At 44.5% G+C, this 20030-nt stretch overlaps 1 protein-coding gene across 3 annotated transcripts in view; it reads right to left on the bottom strand.

Moving 5' to 3' along the window:
* Positions 1-20030, bottom strand: part of LRP8 (LDL receptor related protein 8) — a 280880-nt gene that overhangs the window by 68590 nt on the left and 192260 nt on the right. For all 3 annotated transcript variants that reach the window (XM_030573822.1, XM_030573823.1, XM_030573824.1), the window contains exon 4: positions 9916-10044. In XM_030573822.1, coding sequence (XP_030429682.1) covers positions 9916-10044 — 129 coding nt within the window. The remainder of the gene's footprint in view (positions 1-9915; positions 10045-20030) is intronic.

Raw genomic sequence — 20030 nt, 5'->3', positions numbered from 1 at the left:
CAGTTCAGTAACCAATATGCACAGAACTGGCAGGCAGGAGTCACTTTTCAGCTTCATCACAGACTTCCTGTGTTTTGTGGTCTCAGATAAGTTACATAGTTGTTCTATACCTACGGGGCTGTTACTTACCCAATGCATCGGGGGAGGCGGGAAGAGGTATTTGTGAGAGGTATCGCTACTTATGTTGAATTGCAGGTGTGCATGGTGCTTTGCTGGCAAGTACAAAATGTCAGCTCCTGGCTCTGAGGCGCATACAGTATAAATGACACACAACATAGGAGGGCAGAGAGCTGCAGTGGGATGCTTATGCTAAGGCTAAATTTAATCAGGGGTATTTACAGTAGAAGTCATGGACAGGTCACGGGCAGTAAACAAAAATTCACGGTGGGGGACCTGTCTACTATAAATACCCCTAACTCTTAGGTGCTCCAGGGGGGCTCTGGGGGCGCTGCTGCTGCTGATCTGGATAGGGCCTCCAGGGTGCTGCTTGTGCCTGGGGGGCTCAGCCTGGGGCACCACTATTTCAGCTCAGGGGGTGGGGGGGAGCCCAGGACTGCCGCTGCATCTGGGAGGGGTGGGGAGACTGTCCTAGCAGCAGCTGGTGTGGCTGGCTCTGGGGCTGCCTGAGCTGCTCAAGCAGGCTGGGGTCAGCTGCCCCGGCTGCTGCAGAAATCACGTAGAAATCCATTACTTCCGTGACAGACTCGCAGCCTTACTTATGGCTACATATACATCCTGTTAGTTCTTTAAATTTATTATATTAGAGTTTGAGGAATGAAAGAGGGGATGATGGGGAAAGGTCAGAAATAGAAGGCTGACTGAGAGAGGTTAGGGCCTGATCCAACATTCAATGAAGTCAATGGGAATCTTTCCATGGACTTTAATGGGAGCAAGATCAAACTCTAGAGAAAGGACTTTGAGGAGGTAAGTGAAGTGTGCAGGTGAACAGGATCAAAGAGGAATTTCCAAGACGGGGCGCATGCACGGACCAACAGATACTACTTTTAAATTCTCCAGCTCTGAGTGCATGGTGCACACACGTTAACCCATAGGAGAATACTATAGGGCAGGGTTGGCAGCCTTTCAGAAGTGGTGTGCCGAGTCTTCATTTATTCACTTAATTTAAGGTTCATGTGCCAGTAATACATTTTAACGTTTTTAGGAGGTCTCTTTCTAAAAGTCTATAATATATAACTAAACTATTGTTGTATGTAAAGTAAATAAGGGTTTTTTTTTTAATGTTTACGAAGCTTCATTTAAAATTAAATTAAAATGCAAAGACCCCTGGACCGGTGGCCAGGACCCGGGCAGTGTGAGTGCCACTGAAAATCAGCGCAAGTTACGCGTGCCATAGGTTGCCTTCCCCTGCTACAGGGACTATCTCTTGAAGAAGAACAAACAGTTCTCTACTGGTGTAAATGGGCACAACTTGATTGACCTCAAGGGTGTTTTGTCCATTTACACTTACAGATGATTTGGCCAGGAGTCATTTGTGGGAGCAGTAGCCCAGGGGCACAAGAACGTGAGCTGACCTGGCAGAGTGCAGAGCAGTGCATCTGAGGCAAGTAGTGACCGGACGTCTGCAGGGCTGGACATGCAGGGCCTTAAGGGTTTGAATTACTCAGTGAGCGACCCTCAGATTAAAAGGGCACTATAGAAATATACAGTGTTGTTACCAGCACTTACTCACAGCATTTACATGGGTTTTATACAACACTGAAAAGGCAAATACAGGAGTCTCTTTTGGGGCAAAAACCTGTATGTCAGATGACGGAAGGGGAAGAAGAGGGATACACACGGAGGAAAACAGGGGGAGAGGACATGTTCCAGCCCATCCTGCTATTGCATGTGTTGTGACAGAGGGAGACCTCCCTCAATTTCATCTCTTTGTTTTTACTTTTAGTAAAAGACATTTTCAGCTTAAACAACCCAAGACTGTTCATGTAAGAGATTCCTGTGAGAGCCCCTGGTCCTTTCCATGTCTCTCTGATAAAAATGTTCCCTTAAACAACTAATTAAAGGGATCAATGAGAGAGGATTTATCCACTAAGTGCACAGATTCCTCTGGACCACAGATGGCTGTGTTTTGGAAGTACAGTTAAATTACTGGAAAATATCCTGTTACAATAGTAATGACTGCACTGGCAGAACCTGACAGATTGTGGCTGGTCCACAGAGAAAGGAACACAGTAACAAAGGGCGTTCAGGCCCATTTGCACCCCTGCACACGTGCTGGTCACAATTTCAGGCCTGAGCATAACGACAGGCCCCAGCTCGGGCTGCTGGTGAAACTAGAGACTCAAAAGGGGAGGGGAGAGGTCTTTGAGCCATCCAGCGGAGCTGAGTCAATATGGGTGGTAGTGGCATAGGAGAAGAGGTTCACCCTATATCTTATAAAGGGTGGCAGAGCTCCCATTCAAACGTTAGTCAGAATTCGTCTTAGGGCTCCTGCTGCTGCATGTTCTTTTTTTCCATACAATCCCATTCCATTATGGACTTTAGCTTAAAACTGGCATCAAAGAGGGGCTTACAAAGTGCTGGTCAGTAATATAAGCCAGCCATGGATGTAAGATCTGCAGTGCTAGTGGTTAAAGTCTACATTCATTCTAAGTTGAGGCTTTAATTACAGTACCCTGGAGAGAAAATAATTTCTCTGTGCTTCATTCTCAATAAAGGCTGTTGCCTAGTTTAGGTGGTTCCCTGCTCATCTCCTGAGCTTGTGGTGGGAAAGTGTGTTTATGAAGGTGCAGTTTGCAATTTCAAAAATTGTGAACCCAGCATTTAAACTGTTTAAATTCTACTACTTAGACTGCTACATTCATGATCTGCACCTACCCTCAGGTACTTATCCACCTCAGCGCTGGGATTTATACCCACAATCCCAGATGCAGCGGCAGTCTTTGCTGACACAAATCTGGATCCATAATCACTGGCGCTTTATCCAGTGTAGTTTGAATGATTCACATCATGGAGCATTGCACTGCTTCTTTCAGGATTATTCCACAGGCTGACAGATCTCACCATTACAAAGTTGTTTTATTAACAACAGATCTCACCAATGACAGCAGAACCTTGTTATTGCTCCTTTTGTATAGGTCTTCCAAGGAGAGCTACAGGAGGGAGGTGGATTCCCCATGGGGGGGACTATCTCTCTGTCCCTTGCAACAATTCGTGCCTAACAGACCCACACAAGTAGTCTTGCCTAGCTGTGTAAGCAGTTAATCCAGCTCTGACTGGGATTAGCAGTGGTTCATACTGTTAATCCTAGGTGTAGATGTCACGGAGTGTGGGGAGTCCAGTCCTGCACCCCTCTTTCTGGGACCCACAGTGACTCTTAGCCAGCCAGTAAAACAGAAGGTTTATTGGACAACAGGAACACAGGTTACAGCAGGGCTTGCAGGCACAGTCAGGACCCCTACACTGAGTCCTTCTGGGCTTTCAGGGTGCTTGGATCCTAGTTAGGATACCCTGAATTCCGCCCATCCAGCCCCAAGCCCAAACTCAAACTGCTTCCCTCCTGCCACCCCCTTCCTTTGTCCCCTTCCCGGGCAAAGGTGTTGACCTTTCCCCTCCCTTACCTAGCTCAGGTTACAGGCCCTGGCATTGTCCAATTCCTAAAGTCCTCCCCTGCTCTCCCACTCCCCACACAGACAGTCCCTACTGCATCACAGTAGACAGCTCAGGAAGAATAGCCCTGCTGATGTTTCTGACTAGGAATATTGCACTCAGGATTCATATTTCATGCCAGTGCATGCTCCCTGGCCTGCCTATATGCACAACCATTTGTCTGTAGGCTATGATGCCTGGAGACAGATTTTTTGACTGTCTTGACTCAGAATAATTTACTCATCATTCACATATTGTGCTAATACATGTGCTCCATCCTACTTGCATTCATGGCCAGATGTGTGGCGAGCGTGCTGCCTGCTAACAAGCTGGTCAGAAACTTGGCCCAAAGCAGAGCTTACAAGCAATTCACATGGGCAGCCTGCATGATCCTACCAGTGGCATCTTTCTCCCTGCAGCAAGGCTCTCCTGTGTGCTAGTCTTATTGACATTTACTTCTGATCACACTTGATGACAGTTAAGAAGAACTGGTGGGCTGCCAAAGCCTGTGATTGAACCCTACTGGGTGTGGATGACCTATGTTACATACACTTGGCAAAACCCTGTAAGACTACTCAGCACAGTATTGCTGCAGCAGGGCAGTGCACTGGTAGACATCACCACCTCCCCTGTGTTTTGTGAGAAATGCCTGTAAGTTAGGTCAGCCCTAACTCGAGGAGAGAGTTCATGGCTCTGAATCCTGAGTGGAGGGACAGGGAGATTAATGAGTCTGCTGTACAGCCTTAGCTAAGAGGCAGCTGGCTTTTAGCTCATGCAGTAGAGGCTCATGCACTTAGCTCCTGAGGCCGCAGGTTCAATCCCGCCTGCCAGCGACTAGGGTCTGTAGATGTTACAGAAGCACCTCCCATTAGGTACCTAACTATCTTTGTTGGGTGGGACTTAGCTCCTCTTCCCCCCAGCATCTCCTATTGGCTAGCTTAGGTGGTTCCCTGGTCATCTTGCTGGCTTTTGTGAATCCCATTCTCAGGAGCCTAACTTCCCATGCATTACATACAGAGCCTGGGTACCTAACTCGGGGCTGTGGATTCCACTGGGTGGCAGGGCACCCAAACATTAGGCATTGCAGGGCTGAGTTTGTTTCCTTTTGTGGATCCAGCCCAGAGATTGGCAACCTTTGGCACACAGCCCATCAGGGAAAGCCCCTGGTAGGCCAGGACGGTTTGTTTACCTGCAGCATCCGCAGATTCGGCCGATTGCGGCTCCCACTAGCTGTGGTTCGCCATCCTCGGGGCCAATGGTGGTTGCAGGAAGAGGTGGCTTGAGCCGCGCCACTTCCCGCAGCCCCTGTTGGCCTGGAACAGCGAACCACAGCCAGGGGGCGCCACGATGGGCCAAACCTGTGGACGCTGCAAGTAAACAAACCAGCTCGGTCTACTGGGGGCTTATCCTGATGGGCTGCAAACCAAAGGTTGCCGATCACTGATGTAGCCCTAAAACCCTTATATCTTGCCAACAGTTCTGTAATAGTCTTTTACGCATGACTAAAGGCGAAAGAGGAGTATGTAACATACCAGTTTGTTCTCCAGTTATGTGACATAACAATGCCCTGAGGCTGTGTCCATGAGCCGACTGTAGAACGAGCATCTAAAAATCTCTGCGAGAAAACCTGTAATTTTTATGAACCAGAGCCTGTCATCTGTTGCCATATTATTTGTTGTGGCCACTGAGTTCTGGACTTCACTCTTCTCTTTGAGCCTGCTCAGCTGAGCCTCCCCAATGCCTATATTGACATGTGGGGAGGGATGACTTCTTACTTTCTGCATCCAACAAAGTAGGTATTCACCCACGTAAGCTCATGCTCCAATACATCTGTTAGTCTATAAGGTTCCACAGGACTCCTTGCTGTTCTTACTTTCTGTGCCTCACAAATACCATTTCCTTGGTCTTCTCTCCCCTACTCTTCGTTCTACTCACTCTGACGTTCTGCCTTAAATTAGCCAGAGTGCTTGTTGGGACAGGGATTGTCCTTCAACTCTGCATTTGTACAGCCACAGCACTATGTCTGTCTGGAGTTATGCCTACGGTGACCAGATGTCCTGATTTTATAGGGACAGTACTGATTTTTGGGTCTTTTTCTTATATAGGCTCCTATTACCCCCCACCCCCTGTCCTGATTTTTCACACTTGCTGTCTGGTCACCCAAGTTATGCCTGAGCCTGCCTTGGGCCTCCAGCTGCCAGTATAATGCTACCAGCACGGCACAGTAATATAATAGCAGGAGTATAGGCCGAAATGACATTCATAACTTCCACATTCAGCATAAGATCTTCTGAAGGAGGAGAATACTAAAAGCCAGTTATTCCAATCAATAAATGGGAATGGCCCTAGTTTAAAAGTGTCCGAAGTGTCACATTAGCTCAGAAGGAGAATGCTATTAATATGAATTTAGGAACAGCTAGGCTTTTGGACATTTTGGTTGCTATCCCCAGTCATCTTCAGCTTGTTTATGGCACGGGCAAGCTCTCGACATGGAAATGACTCCGCACACAACGAAACTTCCCATCCAAACATTTATACAGAGAACTAGGTTCTATTTTTATTTCAACACGTTTTCTGGCTCTGGAAAGGCACAGCCTTTGGTATGACAGGGAGCTCTGCTTTGAGAGGCTGCAGCTGACAGTTGTGGATGAAGCTTCATTAAAACAACAAGAACAAAAAAGTCAGCATAGAAAAGAGATTTTGACTTAGAAATATACTTCTTTTGAAAATCAGGAAGAAGCGTACTGAAGAGATAAGAGAAAAAGGATAAAGAAAGATTCTAAATAGAGAAGAAAGGGGAATGTTAACAGAGTATCAGTAGACAAGCTTAGTGAGGTTTATCAGATTTGGATAAAAGAGAGGATTGCTATCAATCCTCCGCAAGTACTCAGAGTTTAATAGCAAAGAGAACATATTTGTCCTCATCCATGTAGACAGATGCTAGCCAGGCTTGTAGAGGCCAGAGATGGAGCCAGACAAGGTGGATATTTTCTCGTTTATTAACAGGCCCAGGTTGCAGCAGGTGGAACACACCAGATCGAGGCTCCTCTGCACTTGTTCCCGAGACCTGCCCTTGATGAGCCAGTTGTCGATATACGGGAAGACCCAGATCCCTCAACGTCTCAGGTAAGTGGCCACTGGTGCCATACATTTTGTGAACACCCTGGGGGCCGATGAGAGGCCAAAGGGAAATGCCATTAATTGGAAATGGAGTTCACCCACTATCAAACGGAGGAAACATCTGTGACCTTGGAATATGGAGATATGGAAATAGGCATCGTTCACATCAAGGGCGGCGTACCAGCCTCCCGGACATGCAAAACTTCAACTTTTTAAGGGATTTCTTGAGGTGTCGCAGGTCCAGAATGGGTCTGAGGCTCCCTTTTGCTTTTGGGATTAGGAAGTAGCAGGAACAGAACCCTTTTCCTTTTGTGTCCTTAGGGACCTCCTCCACCACCCCCAGGTGCAGGAAACTGTCAACCTCTTGAATGAGGAGTTGCTCATGAGAAGAGTCCCTGAAGAGGGTGGGAAGGAGGGGATTAGGGTGGCAGGAGTGGCCGAAAACTGCAGGGCATAACCACGAGACACTATGTCCAGCTCCTGTAAGTTAAAGTTGTAACGACTCAAGAAGGCCTGATGGTTCACCACCTGGAACTGCAAACTGGCTGTTGAATAAATTTTTCTTCCAAACAGATCCAACCCTTTGGGCCAGTGGTTCCCAGTGCAGTGCTCGCGGGCACCATGGTGCCCGTGGCGGCATCTTAATGCGCCTGCGTCCTGGCCCCTGGGAGAGCACCCGCCGAAATGCTGCTGAATTTCAGCGGCATTTCAGTGGGGACGCCTCTCAATGACGTTGAAGCGCCGTCATCAAGAGGCATTGCCGCCGAAATGCTGCCGAAATTCGGCAGCATTTCGGCAGGTGCTCCACCGCCGCAGTGGTCCTTCATTGAAAAGGTTGGGGACCACTGCTTTGGGCTCTTTATTTTTGAGGATCAAACTGGTATACCCTGCTTGTCTTTTTTATTGGCCACAGAGACCACCAGCGAGCCGGAGGGTGGGTATAGAGGTATTTAAACCCCTTGGCTGGGACAAAGTTTTTCTGGCCCTTTTTGAGGTGGGAGGAATGGAGGAAGGAGTTTGCCAGAGGCCCTTGGCAATCTTAAGGACACCATTATGCACTGTTGGTGTGACAAGAGTTGGGGCAGAGGCTGACAGGACATTAAACAAGGTGTTCACCTGCTCAGCCATCTCCTCCACCTCCAGGTCCAAGTTCTTGGCCACCCACCGTAGCAGGGTCTGGTGTTCTTTGACATTGTCTGTCAGGCTGGCCCTTGAGGGTCCCACAACTGCCTCATCTGGGGACAAGCACAACGACTGCACCGCCGGGGGAGGCTCTGGGGCATCTTCCCCCATAAGGGAGGGAGGCTTAGGGTGAGTGCAGTTCCCTCTGCCTTAATCACTAAGCATGGCTCGTGCACTGAGCCCTGTGCCATCACTGCTGCCAGCTGTTGTCCTGAGGCAGCGGCCAATGAGCAGTGCAAAGGGGCATTGCCACAACTGGCATTCCCCATGCGCCCCAGTAAGGCCACTGCTAAGAGGACGACCAACGAGTGGTAAGAGGAAACTGAGAGGGAATTGGGCCAGCGGCACCTGATAAACTGACGCATGAGTGTGGCACTCAAGGGGGCACCACAGCTGGCTCCATGGACACCGCTAAGGCAAAAATCTCTGACGATCACGCACATGGGCCTGGGCACATGGGCTCATATCGATTCTGATTTTATAGGGACAGAATCGATATGAGCAAGCACTCAAAGAAGAATACTTGATATTGAAACCTGGAACAGAATCGATATGAGCAAGCACTCAAAGAAGAATACTTGATATTGAAATACACCATGAACAATGTGCTTGTTTTCTTGTACAACACACGTCCTGGGTTGAGCTGCATGTAGAATGGCAAAAGGAACTTCACTGTGGACATAGAGAACAATTTATTTTATGTTGTAAGGTGCATGATGACAAACAGAAGGATGATACGCCCCCACCAACTAAAGTCAGTTCGGCTCTTGAACACATAAAGTCAGTGTGGTTGCCCCAATAAATATGAGATCAGAATATGTCCTTCTAAATGCCTGCATAGTATTTTAAGGGAGATTATCTATTGATCTCGTCACACTGGAGGTTGGAAATACTTACAAGAACTGTGAATAACTGAAGAAAAAAATTGTGTGTCGGTAACTCTACCCAGAAATCTTGTAATGGACCATAATCAACTCGTCAATGCACTTAACAATTCATAGAATTCTCAGCAAGCATTAAATACTGCATTCCCATTCCCACATGTGTAATTAATGGCTAAAGAAAACTCCCTTGGGTAAATTTTTATGATATTTCCCACTTACTGTATTGACTTTTTTTGTTTTTAATCATGAAAGAATACATGTTTGAACTAGGGGAAAAATACTCTCCGTAACATCAAAATTTGGGGATATATTTCACTCATAGTACACAAAAGCTTTCCCAAAGACCAAAAAACATTGACAACAGACATGGAGAGGCACCAGTGGAACAAACAAAGAAAGAGATAGAGCCCTTAAGGGTGTAGTTACCCAGAGTTATCAGCGGTTCCAACTTGGATTTCATATCATTGACTTAAAAAATAAATGCATGAAGTGTCTGAGAAATGAGCTATGTCATACTGGAAGATTAGAACTGACAGTCCTGGAGAAAAAAGTGAACTTCAAAGAGAAACCTAGCTGAAGAAAGGGAGATCATTTGGGCCACACAAAAAAAAGTCAAGTGCCTTACCAATCTGGCTGTGTGATCTTGTCAGAACTGCAAAGTTGACAAGAGGTGGGCACAGCCAGTACCTGGATGGTAGCCCTCAAATAAAACAGAGACTCTGTAAGAAGTGATGTTGGTGATTTAGGAGGAAGCACTCTTTCCCCCTGAATCAGCAATACATCCATGATCCAGTACGGGGCCTGATGCCCATTTAAGCCCCTACAGCACTTTTTGCACAAGTATGCATGCTAGCCAGTATGTCTTAACCAAATTCTAGCTGTGTTCTGTAAATGAAACTGTATTCTACTCGAGTGACAAAAGAATACTCTTTTGTACTCAAAATCTACTCTACATTCTCAAGTAGCTCCAACTCTTCCTAAAATCCGCTGAATAGCATTGCCAATATAGAGTGTGGAGTTTGCTGGTGAGAAAAGTCATCCATTCATATGCAATCTTTAAATCACTTTAGGAGCCTCTTGGAAGAAAGGTGCTATATAGATATTAGGTATTATTATAACTCACCAGCAGTGCAACCAGCCTCGTCAATTCCGCTTTCACAGTCTTTCTCCCCATCACATCTCCAGGATGATGGGATACATTTTTTGCTTGAGTTTCCACAGCTAATTTTTTCAGCTAGGCACACTTGTTTGGCTAAAAAAAAAACAAAAACACAACCCACGGAAAATAAATGTAAATATGAAAACAGCAGCAGACATTAAAGAGATATTGGTTTTAGTAAATTTAATGTGGCCAAATTCTGAAAATGATATCCACATAAAATTCCTATAGTAAGTGGCAGAGACTATTGATATCAATGGAAATTGGGCATGTTTACAATATCAAAAGTCAAATGCAGATACATCACAATAGAAGAGCTTCAGAACTGATTTTTATTTAAATATTCAGCAAATAATTTATCTGACATTTTTTATTATTAATTGATCTACTAGTAGCTAATGTAGTGCGTTTTTTGTTTTGTTTTGGTTGTTTTTTTGTTTTGTTTTGGATGCAATTTCTTTTGTACAGCAATTTCTGAATTTCATGAAGCAAGAGAGATTTCCTCTATAAGACAAGGGAGATCAGTAGACGGGATAATCACAAACTCATGGATTTTGCACACATCCAACTATAGTTGGCTAAAAATTAGGAAAAACCACAATGAAAGGCACCAGGCCACAAACAAGCTTAGGGAATGGAGAGACTTGCAAAAATAGAATCCCTGGTATATAAAAGAAGAAAATGCACTGATGCATTGTGGTCTTCGTTCTTCTCTCACTTACATTAGTTTTACACTGCTAAAACTCCCTTAGCTCTATTGGCATTATGTCCAACTTATATCACTACGTGTAAGGTGAGACTCAAAGAAACAGTTACTCACCTCTCGTAACTGTTGTTCTTTGAGATGTGTTGCTCATGTCCATTCCAGTTAGATGTGCGCAGGCTGTGTGCACAGTCGTCGGAAAGTTCTTCCCCTAGCAGCACCCATCAGGTCGGCTGTGGAACCCCCTGGAGTGGAGCCTCCATGGCGGTCAATATATGACCCTGCCTACCCAGCGCCTCCTCAGTTCCTTCTTGTCGGTTACTCCAACAGAGGGAAAGGCAGGCGGGTTTGGAATGGATATGAGCAACACGTCTCGAAGAACAACAGTTACGAGAGGCGAGTAACTGTTTTTTCTTCGAGTGACTGCTCATATTGATTCCAATTAGGTGACTCCCAAGCCTTACCTAGGTGGAGGGGTCGGAGTTAAGGAAGCATTGATTGCAGCACTGCTCTGCTGAAAGCCGCATCATCTCTTGCGTGCCGAATGATGGTGTAGTGAGAGGTGAAGGTGTGTACCGAGGACCAAGTTGCTGCCCTGCAGATTTCTTGGATCGGGACCTGGGCCAAGAATGCTGCTGACAAGGCCTGGGCCCTCATGGAGTGTACCGTAAGGCCAGAGCCAGTACTTTGGTCAGCTCATAGCCCGAGTGGATGCATGACGTGATCCAGGAGGATATTCTTTGAGATGAGACCATGAGCCCTTTCATCCAGTCTGCCACCGCTATGAACAATTGGGTCGACTTCCTGAACGGCTTTGTGCACTTGATATAGAAAGCTAGTGCTCGCCGAACATTAAGGGAGTGCAGCCTCTGCTCCCGGCTACAGGCATGAGGCTTAGGTAAAAGATGTCCTGACTGGTGTGGAAGTGAGACATCGCCTTCGGGAGAAAGGCCAAGTGAAGCCTGAGTTGCACCTTATCCCTGGAAAACCATGTCTGGGGGGTCAGGGGTAAGGGCCTTTACCTCAGACACCCTCCTTGCAGAAGTAATGGTGACCAGGAAGGCGACCTTCCATGACAGATATAGGAGGGAACAAGTTGCCAGTGGTTCAAATGGGGGCCCCATGAACCTGGAGAGGACCAGGTTAAGGTCCCAGGCAGGGACTGTCTGATCTGGGGGTGTATGTGTCCAGACCCTTGAGAAAGCGACCACCCATACGGTTGGCGAAGACGGATCAACAGGACGCTCCTGGATGGAAGGCCAAGATAACAGCGAGGTGTATCCTTATGGAGGACGCCACCAGGCCTTGCTGTTCCAGGTGTAGGAGGTACTCCAAGATGAGGGGTACCGGCGCCTGGAGAGACGGGTGTATGATGCTGATCATGCCAACATGAGAATCTCTTCCACTTTGCCAGATACGTGGCTGTAGTGGAGGGCTTTCTGCTGCCGAGGAGGACCTCTCTTACTTACCTCTAGGATGGAGAGCTGCTCCTCCCTTGCTTCTGGTGCTGCTTCTGCACCAGGGAGTGGGAGCAGTGCCGGGTCAATCCCACCGGTTTCGGCGCAGGGGAGTGGTGGTGCTGTGGGTCTCTGACAGAGTCCTTCCATGGTGCTGCTTCCACCACTGTTGCTGGGGCGCTACGCACTGATGAACTCAGCGTTGGGTCTTGCCGTGCTGCTGGATGGGTAGTCTAAGTGCAGTCTCCATAAAGAGCTGCTTGAGGTGAAAGTCTCGCTCCTTTTTGGTTTTAGGGCAAAACCCTTTACAAATCCTGCACTGATCGCCTTGGTGAGCATCCCCTAGACACTTCAGACGAGCTTCATGGGGGTCACCCATTGGCATGGGCTTGAATCGCTGGAACTTGGGCATGTAAGCAAGCCCTCCCAAGGAAAAGCGGTTGGGATAGAGGATAAACCCCCCAGCCCAACTGCTAACTACTAACAAGCACAGAGAACAAACAAACAAACAAACAACCAAAGCTAGGGAAACATCGTAGAACTTGCTGAGCAAGATGCCAAAGTTCCAATGACCATCACTGGCGGTAAGAAGGAACTGAGGGGATGCCAGGTCGGCAGGGTCATATATTGAGTGCCATGAAGGCGCCCCTCCAAGGGGCTCCACAGCCGACCCGACGGGTGCTGCTAGGGGAAAAACTTTCCGAAGACTGCACGCAGCGTGCACACACCTAATTGGAATTGATATGAGCAATCACTCGAAGAAAAAACTATATTCAGTGTTAACTAGTCTATACAATCCCACAGCATTTTGTGGTAAGAACTCTGGAATGTTCATCCAATTAGACAGTCACTCACTGAACAGTCCAACTCCTCTTTTTAGAAAAAGTTGTTTTCAAATGGATTTCTCCATTCATACTAATGCTGGTAAGACTATACGTGTCCGTGATAGGATGAGGTTTTAATCATCAAGGGAGGAGCCTCAACACAGATGCGAAATGTGTTTCACATAACCCTGTGCAAGTACTTACACAAAGAGACAACCAGCTTTCTATGTGCTGGCTGGGAGACTGTGGACAGCAGTATCCCTCAACTGATTTCACCACCAACTTTAAGAACCAGGCCTCAGAATCGCCTCTAATAATCCTAGAAGTGTCAACCAACCACCTGGAATGAAGTCTCATTAAATCATAAAGGCTAATGGTGAATTTCTTTTATTTATCTTCTCAGTACCCTATCTATACAAACCTCTGCTTCTGTGAGCTGTGGGCGACCAATACGTCATGCAAAACCAGCACCTGCTTACTGCTGCCAGCCAGCTAATAATGTATGTAATTGCTGCTTTGTAACTCTGGGAGAAGACAGAATTGGGGCAGAAGCTAGTTACAATTTCTCACTGCACGTTGTTTAAATTATATTCTTTTCTAGATTATGGAATGGTCACAAAAACACCATATTTTGGTGTTTTTAAAAAAAATGTATTTGGTTTATTAATAAAACTATCAGCTAAACTTGGGAAGATTAATAAAATATGAATGATTTTCCCCAACAATATTATTTATTCTGTTAGGAACAAAATATTTGTCAGAGCACTGGTCCATCTAGGCAAGTCCAGTATCCTATCTTTGGCAGCTGTCCACATCTGATACTTCAGAAGAAGACATAGTCTGCCTTTCCCTCTGGTCCCAGTTTCATGATACACCATTAGCCTGATTTTCAAAGCTGCTAAGCACTCAAGTTAGTTCCACTGAAGTCAATGAGACAGAACTGCTGAAAATCAAGCCACTAGTCAACTGTGCAATACTGTACATCATTACAGTATCTTCCCATACATTGCTACTCATGGTATTATTAATTCAATGTGTTCTCAGTGTGAGAACCATCAGAACTGCACAGCTGTGCCATGCAGCTCTTTTCCAGTTTGCCTGAACTGTTCAAAGAATCCCATTCTAACTGAAAATGAAAAGCCATTGGGAGCAGTCATTAACAGAGAACATCTTACTGATACAGATAGGAGCCAGCAGACACTACTTCAGTTGTCAATTTAGACTGGACATCTCTTATCTCCTTCAAAACAGAAGTATGAACACTACAGAAATGATGTTTTCCTTCACCACTAAAAAAACAATAAGTAACTCAAAAAGTGCTGCAATCAGTATGAGGGAATTCTATATTAGAACATGTCCTAACGGATAAAGAGGAACTGATCACAGAACTAAGAAAGTTAATGGAACTTAGGTCCAAGTGATCAGGTCCTGATCACATTTATAATGTGTAAGCAGAATAGTCTAGACTAGTAATATATCTACTTGGTGCTTTAACAGGGCCAATTTCATAAAGCTGACTGTAATTGTTAGCCAAATCATCTGGGAGGAAGAATTTAATCAGAAAAATGTGAATGATAATTGGGAATCATTTAAGAACACCTTACTATATGCCCTAAAACACTACACTACCACAATTGAGGAAGACAGCTGGTTTAGAGGGGAAGCTACAAAAAAAAACCAGCCTGGTTTAGAGGGGAAGCTATAAAAAATAAAAATAATAATATATAACAAATGGAAGGAAGGGGAACATGATTGTATTCATGAGTATAAATCAGAAGTTAGGAAGTGTAGAAAATTGAAAAGGAAAGCCAAGGGACACAAGGAGAACTCTATGACACAATAGAGTTAAGCAGGGTTTATTTGGTGTGGGTTTTTAAAAGTATATTAGGAACAAAAAATCCTGACCATGGTATTGATCCATTACTAGATGGAAATAGCAGAATTATCAATAACAATGCAGAAAAGAAAAAAGGTGTTTAATAAATATTTATGTTCTGTACTTGGGGGAAAAAGCAGATGATGCAGTCATATCATATGGTGATGATAACCCTCCTTCCATCTTAACTAGGATCTCTGGAGGATGTAAAACAGAAGCTACTAAAGTTAGTCATTTTTAAATCAGCAGGTCCAGAAAAGAGTTTTAAAAGAACTGGCACAGGAGCTTGCTAGACCACTAATATTGATTTTCAATAAATCTTGGAGCACTTAGGAAGTTTCAGAAGACGGAAATAAAGCTACATTTTTGGGGCACTGAAACTATTCATGAATTTGGATAGAATTCAGCAGTTTCAGCTGGAAAAAAAAACCCTTACAAATTTGAAACATCAAAACATTTTATTTCAACATTTTCAAAATAAGCCATTTCAATATTTTGTCTCAGAATGACATTTTCAAAGACAATCTCCTGTCTGTGTATCATAAAGGAGGAGAAGACCATAAGTGGGGCCTGGGCATGGGGGTGAAGGGAGTGGGAAATATTCCCTAGCACATCTGGTTTTGAGGAAGAGAACATATAATGATAACTGACATTGTAATCATTGATCTGCAGGAAGGTTATGTAGTATTCACAATTTAATTGTGGGCACTACTCTAGCCATCTGTCTACAGCAGCCTAACAGCCTGAGTAAGGAAGAGGAATGGGGAAGGTAGGGACAGGAGAATTCTGTTCATGGAGAGTAGAAGAATGAGGTTAATCATCTCATTGACTGAGAAATTAGAGATGTTAACAAAAAGTAAATTGGACCAGATGAACCTGCAGGATGCAGGGAGAGAAGCTGTCACTTGTCACAGTTCATCAACTCTGCACTGAGCCAGATCCCAGTGGCTACTGTGAGTCCAAGTGATCTTTGCACTGAAGCCAAACACGCAGCACAAAATGAGATATAAAAGAGAGAGAAATTGAAAAAAAAAAAATCAAAGTGAGAGTAGTGGAGAAATACCCAACAGTATTTTTACAAGCTTCTTAGAGATACCAAGACAATTCAAATGCAATGGGACTTAACATACGGCACAAGCCATGAAACGGGTCTCCTCATAGCAGCCGCAAATCGTGCTTGGTTTATATAGTGTCTCCTCTCTTGCTTACAGAATTTAGTATGCTTTGGACTTATGTGACTAAAATGTTTAGTTCCTTCTTTTCTTCTCTGGTCTTCACACACTTGAAGGAAATGGTTAATGTAGTGCGTGACAGTGACCGTCAAAGCTGGATAGCCTGTGCTCATGTAAACTATAGCAAGGTCTGCCTTTTCAGGAATAGACCATTAAACAACTTGGTTAAAATGTCAGACACATCAAGACCAATTTATCACAATGAACTGCAAATGCCAAGGATGGACAACAATGCTTTATTTATAAGGAGACAAGAGCAAAGGAGAAAAGAAGGTTCCATTTACTCACTACAGCCAATGACACATTCTTCTTTTTCTTTACATCAGGCTACAAAGTCTTTCACAGAACCATAGAGCCTAACTGGCGCCCCACTGTTTGGCTTCCTCTTATGCCACTGCTGAGCTTTTCAGGCTCCGGACATCATGTATATTCAAGAAAGCCCAAGAGAACAAAATTGATTTGCTTTCAGAAGACCATTTGTCAAGTTCTCACCATACAGGTACTCTGAAAGCATACATAAAATGTAATTAAGCAACTTCTACTGGTGGGAAACCTATAAGACTTTTCATCAGCAGACTATCTATGAAAAAAGCATCCTTTGTGGAAATGCACCATCTTAATGATGGAGCAGTTTATTCAGTATCTCTGTTTTAAGAATCCCCAAGACCCTTTTTTCTTGTTTCTTTCAGAAAGCTTTAATTAGCACGGGAGAGAATGCCAGGCAGAATGGTTTTATTTTATTAATTATTATTTCTGTCATATCAAGTACTTTGCTTCTCTTCAATGTCCAGTGCAGCTTTTGGATCTTTAAAACTCTACATAACAAAATCCTCATCAGTGGTATGGCTCTTAATTTAAAAGAAGGCTTGGATTTCTTTAACCGGGGCCTCCGTGCAAACTGCCCTAGTATCTTCCTTCCTAAATGTTAGGAATTCCTCCACACTCTTGAAGACCAAGGCCAAGTCAGACACATTGTCTTGCTAGCAGACACTCCCTTTGAATTCATGCCCTCTGTGCTTCTACTCAAGGCAAGCATTATCGCAAAAAGAAAACTGTTAGAAGCTCATAGTCAGCAAAAAAATCAACACCGTTAAATGGAATTCTAGTTTCAGTTAGGATATGCTCCTGACTTCTGGAGATTTATGATTAAGCAATACGCATGTGATTAACGGTCATGTTCATCATGCATATGTCTGCATATACGTCCTGAATTCATAGCTAACTTATACTCTTGCATTTCCACTGAAGGCACAAGGACTGCATGGGGTCTAAATCATTTGTTCCTTTCTGAGTTATATGTGGCTGGCTATTTTAGACAGGTACATTGTTCTAGTTTCTATTAACATCTCCCTTCCTTATACATTTCCCCCTCTTCATTCAGGAGCTGGAGCAGGTCTGGGAATTAGGAGAGCTGGATTCTATTCCCTGTTTACCCATTGATTCACTATGTGGCTTTAGACAAATTACTCATGTTTCAGCTCAGTTTACTCATCTCGGTAAAACATTAAGATACTCAGTTAAAAGGTATTATAAGCATTAAGTATCCTAATTATTATTCCTATGTATCCTTTCTTCCCCTCCCCAAAAGCAAAAAGCAAACAAAGTCTTCTTCCTATAATCAGTAACATATGTTTTCTATTTCTTCTAATAATCACTTACTGCTAATCATGACTGACCAAATTCACTGACACCAGCATTGAATTTGGGCTGGTGAATTCTTTTGATATTGATACAGAAGTCATATCATAACTACTTAGGGGTATTCCCCTGAAATCACACTTATTTAGGTGCCTAAATATGGATTTATATATTAATAATACACACACAAAAATCAAGAACACATTCATGGGAGTTCAAACAGAAAGGCTTCATACACTATAGTGCAAAATGGATTAAGATTCCATAGTCAATTCCTTCTCTTACCACATCAAGCTATATGCCATATGTAGGTGTACATATACAGGAGTAAAAAATTCTGTATGACCTCTCAGCTTCCACTGATGTCACTGGAACTTAACATTCAGTGGCAGAATTTGGTTCACCCACTGTATCTGTATTTACATTAAAGATACTCGGGATAAAAAGGAGCCTTTTACCTCTGAGGTTTCAGATCAAATCCAGCCCCAGACCAGCATGGAACATCATGATTGATGGCTCACATGAAATGAGACTGGGGCATCTACAGTGTTGGAATGAGGCCATCAAACAACCAGCACACCTGGCTTCTTCGTTGGCAGTCTCAGCAGTGAGGGAAGGATGCCTGGAGACTAATCTATCCACCAGCTTGCATTGCTGTCATGTGTCTGGACCAACTGCAGTGGATATATATGCATATATATAAAACAATCTTTCAATGAGTATAAAGGCAGATTATAGGGGGAAACCCTCAAGCAACTATTATTTTTGCTGCTCAAGATAATTAACTTCTTTGAGGCTTTGAACATAAATTACTATAAATGACCCAAAGACTAATTAAGAAAGAACAATAAGAAAATATTACTATAAAACTCAAGAAATTGCAACATCGTTAATGGGATAATAGTTGATAAGCCTGATAAAATATTCACTTCTACAGTTTGATTTGTCTGATAGTGACTTGTTCTCAGAAGTTCTCTGGGGAATGGAACAGGATTTATGTGGATTTAATTCTGTTGCATGGAACAGTACAGCCCAAATGCATTCTTGGGTGTTTGTAACAGAAACTGCTCTCTCTTGGGCCGCATGGGTTAGAAGCCCATAGTTCCCATCCAACTTCTTTCCTCACTTAGAGATGAGATGATTAAAATGTGCTTACTGTACGAAGGGCTCAACATGCTTAGAGCAGATAGCACGTACATTGCTTTTAGACAGATTAACACACTGCTAATTATCGTCTCCGAGATCAGAGTAAGCTATAACCAGGAATTCAAAATCCCAGGATTAATCCTAATTACCAAAATAAAGAGTGACTCCTGCAGAGTAACTCTGGCCCAGGCTTTTACAGGAGAGGGGTCGGTATGCTTCACAATGAAGAACAGGGGCATTACAAAGCTACTTATTGTTGGGATTGATGATAAAAGTGATTCCCAGGGGTTTTGCCAGCAGCTTTAATATTTATTACATAAACTGATTTGAGCACCATGTAAAGAGGCAAGATAAGTTCTGTCACAGACTGAAAAGACTCATGGGGCCAGAATTTCAAAAGGGCTCAGGGATGGATTTGCAGTGCTCTGTACCCACAACTGGAGCCAGATTTTTTAAAGAGCTCAGCCTCCAGTAGTCCCTACTGACACTTATGGCCAGATTTTTAATACAGTTCAGCGTGTGGGGTGCCGAGCTTTGTTGCAAAATCTGGCCATTTCCTATCATCTACCTTTCCTAAAAGACTGAGTAATTGTAAGGGCTTATCTACATGAACACTTAGCTTGTGGCAAGCTGAGGTGTAAACATACTCCACACTAGCCTGCTGCCCACTAAGAGTCCGTGTCTCGCTGCTACTATGCACTAAAATTTCCCTACAGTGCACTCCAGTCTACTCCTGTTTCAAAGCAGTGCAGATCAAAGCACATTAGTGGAACTATTAGTGTGTAGGGCATCAGGATCTGCACAGACACACTGAGCATGTCTACACAGCCATGTAAGCCCAGAACTAACCCCTGGGCTCAGAACTAACCCCCTTGCATCCACACACCAATTGTGCTAACGTAGGGCTCACTCCTAGGGTTCCAGGACCCTACAAGACTGAAGGATCTGAGCCCATGTTAAGCTGAGACTTAGGGTCCAAGCCCTATTGCTTTCCTCTTCCACATGGCCCCAGCTTCATTTGGGTCCCATCCTCTAAACCTCCCTGCAACCTCCTGCGGTGTTGGCTCCAGCTCCTCCTTCTTGCAGGAAAGTTTAGGGGCTGGCAGCCCCAGGGAGGCAAGGGAGGCCCAGGTGCAAGGGCCAAAGAGCAGAGTGGTGACAAAGTGGCTGCCCTGCAGGAAAGGAGAGCAGCAGAGCTCCTGG

This window comes from Gopherus evgoodei, chromosome 8 (genome assembly GCF_007399415.2).
Source record: "Gopherus evgoodei ecotype Sinaloan lineage chromosome 8, rGopEvg1_v1.p, whole genome shotgun sequence".
Taxonomy (NCBI): domain Eukaryota; kingdom Metazoa; phylum Chordata; order Testudines; family Testudinidae; genus Gopherus; species Gopherus evgoodei.
This window is presented reverse-complemented; position numbering and strand designations above follow the sequence as displayed.